The sequence below is a fragment of the Lactuca serriola genome, chromosome 2, assembly GCF_051521515.1.
Source record: "Lactuca serriola cultivar US96UC23 chromosome 2, Lser_US96UC23_V15, whole genome shotgun sequence".
Taxonomy (NCBI): domain Eukaryota; kingdom Viridiplantae; phylum Streptophyta; class Magnoliopsida; order Asterales; family Asteraceae; genus Lactuca; species Lactuca serriola.
The window spans coordinates 13202501-13212198 of record NC_136409.1 but is presented as its reverse complement, the minus strand read 5'-3'; the positions used below and the strand labels follow the sequence as shown (position 1 = coordinate 13212198).

At 43.2% G+C, this 9698-nt stretch overlaps 1 protein-coding gene across 1 annotated transcript; it reads right to left on the bottom strand.

The window, feature by feature from the left end:
- Positions 1–7466: 7466 nt before the first annotated feature.
- LOC145089032 (uncharacterized) lies at positions 7467–9135 on the bottom strand. The gene is made up of 3 exons (XM_079027531.1): positions 8328–9135; positions 8005–8256; positions 7467–7951 (listed from the first exon to the last, which is right to left on the bottom strand). The coding sequence occupies exons 1-3, from the start codon at positions 9133–9135 to the stop codon at positions 7467–7469; spliced, it is 1545 nt and encodes a 514-aa protein (XP_078883657.1).
- Between the last annotated feature and the right edge of the window lie 563 nt (positions 9136–9698).

The window sequence follows — 9698 nt, the reverse complement described above, 5'->3', positions numbered from 1 at the left end:
CAGCATTCGAGCATTGAAGCATACATAGGACTCCCCATCTGTGGTAGCTCCACCTTCTCGGTCCATCCTCGGAAGTACCTCTGTACCCCGTAGCTTTACCCCTTGCGCGTTCTAACTAGATACTCTCACTCATCACATACACAGAAAAGCATAACGCACATATAACAACAAACCCTAGGCTAAGGCATCACAAATCAGGCCACTCTAGTCCTAAGATATGAAATACCTAGCCTGTCTCTAGCATGCAATAATATCTCATAAAGTGCATAATAGATACTTCATAATACAAAAGTAAGGGTATTTTGGGAAATCACCGTTTGGCTCTGGCTGATTGTACACACTGCTCTTTCTTGCTTTCTCTTTGAACTCTTATTCACTTTTAGAAAACTATTTATTTGAAAACCTTTTCTTAATTCCTCAGTTTGAGTCCAGACTCACCTGTAGGCGCGTCCGAATCCCTCAAACCAAGGCTCTGATACCAATTGTAACACCGTGATTTCCAAAAACAAAATTTTCATTTAAATAATCAATTTAATATTAAAACACTTGTTTAAAATCTTATTCACATTCGAATTACAAAACATAGTTTCATTTTCGTTATAATAGAAGACCAGGATCCTCCAAAACACAACTCTTTCTTCGGTGTGTACAATCGAACCGTTGCCATCCCGCGTTACTGTAAGAACCTGAAACAACATAACATAAACAACGTAAGCACGAAGCTTAGTGAGTTCCCCAATATACCTTACGCACATACGCCTTTCCAGGCCCGACCTTTCGGTCCATGTGTCTCAGGGGACTTCCGTCCCTGCTGGGTAAACCTTCCGGCCTTACCCACGCCGACCTTCCGGTCCATCACACATCATATCGCCTTCCGGCCCATAATATAATCGCCTTCCGGCCCATAACATACATAGCACACATAACAAATAACTTACCACATATAGCATACATATCACATATCATATCCGACCTTCCGGTCACAAAGTCAAACCCTTCCGGGTACAGTATAGTGAGAAGACTCACCTCGCGGACACTGGAAGATAGCAACTCCTGAAATCTCTTGCACTTGATCCTCCGAGCTACAAGCTCCCTGTCTCATCATATATCTCTTTTTAATACTTCTATCTTCCACGTTAACTGACCCTATAACGTTACACACAGGTCAACTCTGGTCAACGGCCATCTCGACTGGACTCGGCGAGTACCCTGGCGACTCGGCGAGTCTAGTCGTCCTCACCAATACCTGCATGATCCCTTTCTACTCGTCGAGTATCCTCTTTGACTCGACGAGTCACTCCTGGAAGAATCGCGGGGCCACCCTGACTCCACTCGCCGAGTTTGAAGAACAACTCGGCGAGTCCCAGTGAATCTTCAAGCTACTCGCCGAGTCTGATCATCCGACTCGGCGAGTCCACGCCATGCAGTCGATCAAACTGCTTCCTGAGATACATATTTTCCCGAATATACAAACATAGGACCTTCTGGACCTCTAAGGGGTACTAATACAGGGTTATAAACGTTGAATAACAACACAACAATCCATCTAATCTCCAAATGGGTTTCACAAACCCTAAATCCATGCACACATTCCCATAACAGAAAATAATCCGAAAGGTTACCTGAATCATGCACTCTCAGTGTCCCCAAGCCTCAAAACGTGATTCCCTTGCTGTCCCATTAGCCAAAACCTTCTCCTTCTTGGACAATAACTTCCTCAAATCACCAATGATCTTCAATCCTTGCTCTAGCCGCCCCAGTCGCCTAGGGTTCTTCCCAATCGATCCAAAGTCGTGAAATGACGGCATAATAACCCTTATATACGACCCAATACTGAACGGCTAGGGTTTCCGCTGAACAGCGTCGACTCGCCGAGTCCATATCTGGACTCGTCGAGTCCAGTCGTGAACCCGCGACCAAACCTGCGACCCTACTCGGGGAGTCTGGCTCCAACTCGTCGAGTCTCCCCTTTAAAACACCCCCAAAATGCAACTTAACAATACTTGAGATTTTGGGCTGTTACAGCCAGATTCTGGACGCTGGTCACAAAGTGGGCGATGGACAAGTATCATGTCCCGGTTGTTGCTGATTCTCCACTTCCTTGATAGGAACTTTCCACACTACGAAGATCATAGTGTCTGATTCCTCCAAATTTCAGTTCGTTGGCTCAATCCCTGAGTCAATGTTTGTGGGTGTTCCAAAAGACAGTCGCATCATCATAACTTACAAGGAGTTTCGTCACTCAGGTCCCAGAGAGCTCACTCCTGAAATGATTCAATCATTCCATGACGCTGACAGGCCTGCTCCCAGGGGAAAGAAACAAGACAAGGGAAAAGACAAGAAAATTGTCTGTGACACCCATTTTTGTTTTTTTTTTTTGCAAAAATTTTAAACTTTTAAAACCCGTCTTAAATTAAATTAAAACAACTGAAATAGTCATAACATAATCCACCAACTTAATAATCATATAAAATAAGTGCGGAAGTAATAATAATAATAAGGTCCCAACAAAATAACTTGTAGCGATGTCCCGATGCTCCACGTCAAGCCTTAGCCTCTTTAATCTTAACACCTGAAAACTTATAAGGGAAAAACGTAAGCACGAAGCTTAGTGAATTAAAACACAGACATTGTACTAACATTCATATTTACTAGCCCTAATCCATTTTCCAATTATAATGATAAAGGCAAAGAACGAATCAATGTCTATATTACGAGAAGGACTTGTAGGTTTGAACCGCACCGAGAAGATCCCGTATCATTTGGCCCTAATCACCGCACCTCACGAAGAGTATTACGTTGGTGATCTTACCTACCCACCGCACCGGTAAATCCGTATCCTTTGGTGGTGTCCCCATATCCATAATTAGTTACATACAGTGCACATGTACGAATTAAAACAATACTTATATAGCATGCTTTTATAATAAATTCAAATAATCACACACGAGCTAACTAGCAAACACAATCATCAATACAACGGTGTGAGAGAACTCACCTTGAGTGAGTATTAAGGATGGCTAACAATAAAATAATGCTACCAAGCTTGAGCAAACTTCAAGACCTCACCGAAGAAGGACTAAAGGTTAGAAAGGAGAAGTAATGAAGCTATGAGTTGAGAAAAGAGTAATCACAACAAGGTCTCTGAAACAGACCTGCTGTTCAAAACGGATTTACTCCAAAATCTAAAACAGAAACATAGCTTTAACTAAATTTTATAGGAAACTATGATTGCTCTGGATTCCACAACTATAAAGAACTCATTCTAACTCCAAAAGATGAATTAAATATGAATTTTACAAAATGGTGTATCACTTCTGTCTCCAACAATACAGTCAAGTGATGTTGGCCAATTCTACCCAACATGTGAGTAGAATTCGTCCAAAAGAAAATTAATAGAAGTAAAGGACACACAAGTGAAAGTCTCAGAGTTGGAATTGAATGAAAATCATCTCTCAAACTCCAGATATAAAATTCACATTGTGGACAATCACAGCACTAGCAAAAGCTGGTGACTGCCCACTGACCTGGAGTGTGGATCCATTCTAACCAATTTATAATTTGAAATAACACCCCATATTCTCCAGATCTTAAATTCATAATATAAGGAACGTATAAAAACTTGGAATCACTCTGGATACTTTACCAAGCCTTAGAAATGATGAAGACAAAATGACATATCAGAACAGACCCGGATCAGACCTAACAGCAAAGATGCCATTCTTTCACATAGATAAAACCCTTATCAGTGAGGTTGGCCTTCTTAAGAAAGTTATCCAACTCAATTTGTGAACGTTTGGAACTGGTTTGGGGTCCGTTGGAGTTCTAGAGCTCCAGATATGATTTTTACAAAATGACTACAGATCTGATGGAAAACAGAATCGTAGCCACCCGTGATTCCTTTTTGGCTTATCCATCCTTCTCCTTTTGAAACACATTTTAAGATGTGTTCATCATTCCAATTCAGTCCCCATGATAATGGTGGTACTAAAAAGGGTTAGGGATCATTAGGATTTCATTTAGCCACAAGGATGTAATACTAATCAACATGAAAATAAACATAAGCACATAAAATCGTCGTTCTCCCTTTTAGGGTTTCCATGATCTTTTGCCATATGTAATCCCCTAGATCCATCATCCACCATATATGGGGTGAAGATAGGATCTTGAGATGATTTATAACATACAATTACAAATAAAATAAGAAGGAGAAGAGGTGAAGATGAAATCATAAAACTAGAACAAGGTTATGAATCTAGTTGTAAGAAAGGATAAGGAGGTTCATACCAATACGAATCAAGGCTGGAAATGAACAAGAATTAAGCTCCAAACAGCCCCTTGGCTGCTCTTGATCCCAAAGAGAGAGAGAGGGACGATTTTTGAGAGAGCGGGAGGGTTTAGAGTGTTTTCCTTGTGTGTGTTCCAAATGAATCAATTTACACATTAAGTACTATTAACTAGATGGACTTTGCAAATAGGCCCATAGCCCATGGACTTCAATAAAAGGAGTTTACAAGATGATCAAAAGAGTCCAATAACATAAGAAATCAGACATTGGTTAAATAAATTAACCCAAGGTTACAAGGATAATTAAATTAAAATAACCAAACATACCGAGAAAACCCGGGGCGTTACAACTCTCCCCCACTAAGAACGGACTTTGTCCTCGAAGACAGCACCTAGAAACAGATCTGGATAATGAGCCCGCATCTTGCATTCCGGTTCCCAAGTCCATTCTAAACCCTTCCTATGTTGCCACTGCACCTTAACCAGGTTTATAGTCTTGTTGCGGAGAGCTTTCGTCTTTCGTTCGTAACTGAGACACGTGGAACGTATTATGAATTAGACTAAGCTTTCGTCAATTTGTATGTCCTCCAGTGGTATCACAGCGGTCTCATCAACAACGCATTTTCGTAACTGAGACACGTGGAACGTATTATGAATTAGACTAAGCTCGTCAGGAAGCTCTAACTGGTAAGACACCTTCCCTACACGAGCTATGACCTTGTAGAGTCCAATGAATCGGGGTCCGTGCTTTCCCCGCTTCCGAAATCGAATCACCCCTTTCCAGGGGGAGACTTGAAGCAACACATAATCTCCCACCTGGAACTCAAGATTAGAGCGTCTTTTGTCGGCATAACTTTTCTGACGACTGCTCGCTATGACCAAATGATCCCGAATCACATGGATTTTCTCCGTAGTCTGTAGCACGATATCGGTACTCCCAAGTACCCTCTGCCCAACCTCGCCCCAACAAACGGGCGTCCTGCACTTCCTCCCGTACAAGGCTTCATACGGAGGCATTTTAATGCTCGAGTGATAGTTGTTGTTATAAGAAAACTCAGCTAGATGTAGATGGTCATCCCAACTACCCCCAAAATCAATCGCACACGCCCTAAGCATGTCCTCCAAGGTCTGAATCGTCCGCTCACTCTGCCTGTCTGTCTGCGGATGGAAGGCGGTACTAAAATGTAATCGTGTGCCCAATTCCTTTTGAAACTTCCTCCAGAACCAAGAGATAAATCGGGTGTCTCGATCGGAGACGATAGAAACGGGCACCCCATGTAATGAGACAATCTCCCGAACAAAGATCTCGGCTAATTTCTCCGCCGATGAGCTCTCCTTTATAGCCAGAAAGTGAGCACTCTTAGTCAAACGATCAACAATCACCCATATCGTATCTGATCCTCGGGCAGTTCTAGGAAGTTTTCTAATGAAGTCCATGGTTAGATGCTCCCATTTCCATTCAGGAATCTCCAATGGTTGCAACTTCCCATGCGGTTTCTGGTGTTCCGCCTTGACCTTCCGACAGGTCATACATTCTTCCACAAATCGAGCCACATCATTCTTCATTCCATGCCACCAATAAGCCTTATGAAGGTCCCGATACATTTTAGTAGCACCAGGATGGATAGAAAATTTTGACTTATGAGACTCATCCATTAGGGTTTTCCGATTTCCCCCGGTATATGGAACCCAAACCCTACCGTAGCGAGTCAACAAACCCCGCCCGTCTCGTTCCATCTTAGGCAAATCTTTCCCAATCTTCTCATGCCTGATGTTTTCCTCCAGTATTGTCGTCTTTTGGGCGTCCCGGATTAGATCTAACAAAGACGACACCATCATGATTCGGAGACACTTAGCTCGAATCGGTTCGGCAGATTGTTTACGACTGAGAGCATCAGCTACCACATTAGCTTTACCGGGGTGGTAGTGAATTTCACAATCATAATCTTTTACCACATCCAACCATCGGATCTGACTCATATTCAAATCCCGCTGCTCGAACAAATATTTTAGACTCTTATGGTCAGTGTATATGATAAACTTCACTCCATAGAGATAGTGTCTCCAAATCTTAAGAGCGAAAACAACAGCCCCAAGCTCCAAATCATGAGTGGGGTAGTTTCATTCGTGGGGTTTCAGCTGTCGGGAGGCATAGGCTATCACCCTATCTCGTTGCATTAACACGGCACCAAGACCTTGAAGCGATGCATCACAGTAAACCACCATATCCCTAACCCCATCAGGTAAGGCCAAAATCAGAGCTTCACACAATCGTTTCCTTAACTCATCAAACGCCAGTTGCTGCTCCGGGCCCCAAACGAATTCATTGATTTCTTGGTCAATCGGGTGAGTGGTAAGGCGATTTTAGAGAAATTTTCAATGAACCTCCGGTAATAACCGGCTAAACCCAAGAAACTGCGAATTTCAGAAGGTGTTTTCGGAATCTTCCATTGTTTAACCGTATCAACCTTGGCTTGATCGACCTTGATACCGTGTTTGTTTACCACATGCCCCAAGAACTGAACCTCTTCCAACCAAAATTCACATTTTGAAAATTTAGCATAAAGCCTTTCTCTTGCCAGAGTTTCCAGAATCTCCCGAAGGTGTTGCTGATGCTCCTCTTTGCTCTTAGAATAGACTAAGATATCATCTATAAACACTATGATTGAACGGTCAAGCATCAGGCTACACACCCGGTTCATGAGATCCATAAACGCTGCGGGTGCATTGGTGAGCCCAAAAGGCATCACCATGAATTCAAAGTGCCCATATCGAGTACGGAATGCTGTTTTCTCAATGTCTCCTTCACGAACACACATCTGATGGTAACCGGAACGTAAATCAATCTTGGAAAACCAAGATGCTCCCTGAAGCTGATCGAAAAGATCGTCAATACGTGGCAACGGGTACCTATTCTTTATCGTGCGCTTGTTTAGCTCCCTATAATCAATACACATTCGCTGGGATCCATCTTTCTTCTTCACAAAGAGAATATGAGCACCCCAAGGCGAGCATCTTGGCCGTATAAACCCTTTATCACTTAGTTCTTGAAGTTGATCTTGGAGCTCTTTCATTTCAGGTGGTGCCAATCGGTAAGGAGATTTCGCTACCGGAGTCGCACCAGGCACCAAATCAATGCGAAACTCCACTTGCCGAACAGGTGGCAAGCCAGGGAGTTCCTACGGAAAGACATCGCTGAAGTCGAAAACGATAGGAACGTCGTCTAGTGCTATAGCAGAAGAGCAAGAAGCCATAGCCAGGCGGGGAATGTCCTCCTGAATAATAAGTTCTCCACCTCTAGGGTTTCGAACACGAACTTGCTTCTTACGACAGTGGATTTCCGCATCAAATGCATCAAGCCAATCCATGCCTACGATAACGCAGAGCTCTCGCATCGCAATAGGGATAAGATCAATAGGGAATTCAACTCCAGAAAACTCGAGAGTGCAACCCCGATAGACATCGATGACATAAATAGTGCGGTTGTCGGCAACTTCGACAACCATTAGGCGAGCCAATTTTTCGATACTACACCCCAGACGATTAATAAACGTGCGAGATACAAAAGAATGGGTAGCACCGCTATCAAACATAACAACAGCAGGCTCGGAATCTAGCAAATAAGTGCTTGATTTACCACATACAATCATGTAAACAATTCTAACTACCATTTATTAAATAATGGCAGAAGAGAAAAGAAAAAAAAAAGAAATTTACCTGCCACTGTCGCGGTAATCACCGGCTCATCTACAGTCATCTGGTGAGCATGACCTCGTGTCACCATAGTGGGTCCCTTAGAAGACGATGCAATTGCAGGATTTGTACCCCCGCTTCCTTTACCAGCCTTCAACTTCGGGCATTTGGGCTTCTTGTGTCCCGTCTCGTTGCAGTGATAGCAAACGGGAGCAGCAGAAGTAATCTGAGGAACTGCACTCGCAGGGGGAGCCCTACAATTCTTCCAATGATGCCCTGGCTTTTTACAGTTGTAGCATATCAACGAATTTTTCTCGCCCTGACCTGAAGACGGCCTGTACTCATACCTTGACTTACCACCCTGATTTTGCTTTTTCTGGGCATCTCCGGATGTCTTGGAGTAGGTATCATTGGCCTTCCTCTTGGTCTGGGTCTGCAACTCGATTTCCCTCCTCCTCGTTGCATCCATGATTGCGGATAAAGTCGGGACTCCTGCATGCTAACGAATTCCCGAATCTCGGTACGTAGAATGGTAGTGTATTGGCTGACCAACCATGCCTCGTTCCCAGCAAATGAGGGACAAAAAGATAGCATCTCCAAGAACTTGGCATTCAGGTCGCTAACAGACTCGGTAGTTTGCTGTACGGCCATGAACTCTTGCTGCATCCGCTGTTGCTCCACCTTGGGCACATATTGTGCCTCGAACCTCTCCACAAATTGGGCCCAAGACATGGCCCTCACTTCTTCCTCGTTTAATAGAGCGGTGATGGTGTTCCACCATGTCTTTCCCCTTTTTCGCAGCTGATTCATGGCGATCACAACTTTGCACTGGTCCGGACACCCAACAGTCATGAAGGCGCCCTCAACATCTGACACCGAATGCTTAGCAGCAACTGGGTCGGATTCACCATTCCAAAGAGGAGGGCTACACTTGCTGAACTTCTCGAAGTAGTATGTCGAATCCCAAACGGGCGGAGCCGATAATGCTCCCCCGGGAATAGCTGCGAGGCGTTCATCCAGAAGGGCTTTGACCTGGTTGATTATGTCATTGGTCACACCCGGGATTAGTTCATTGAAAGCGTTATTGAATTCCTCAGCGACAATATTCCTAACTTGCTCCATTTGGAGCTGATTAAGGCAAGCAGGCGGAGCCATCTGTATCCGTAGGAAGAGGAAAATATTTAGAAATAATTCAGCCTAGATATTTCTAGGAAGACGAAACACTCAGCTTGCCGAAAATTTCTCAACCTTGCCCCGACCCGAAACCGGCACCGATGTTTCAAATAGTAGGGGCCCTTCTACTATCTTCCACACAAGTTCCAATTTCGCAATCGCGTCTAGTTTCAAAATTTCCAACTCGCTCTAGCCGTTAATTTTACATCTCTCTCACGTGTTAACATTAAATAAATGTGTAATCTAGCATTTTAAGACTAGTAGAATCCAATTCATAGTCAACAATTTAACATAATCATTTAACATAAGAAATAAGGCTTACTTGGCTGGCCGACTTAAACTATTAAAACCCATCTTAAACTAAATTAAAACAACTGAAATAGTCATAACATAATCCACCAACTTAATAATCATATAAAATAAGTGTGGAAGTAATAATAATAATAAGGTCCCAACAAAATAACTACTAGCGATGTCCCGATGCTCCACGTCAAGCCTTAGCCTCTTTAATCTTAACACCTGAAAAGTTATAAGGGAAAAACGTA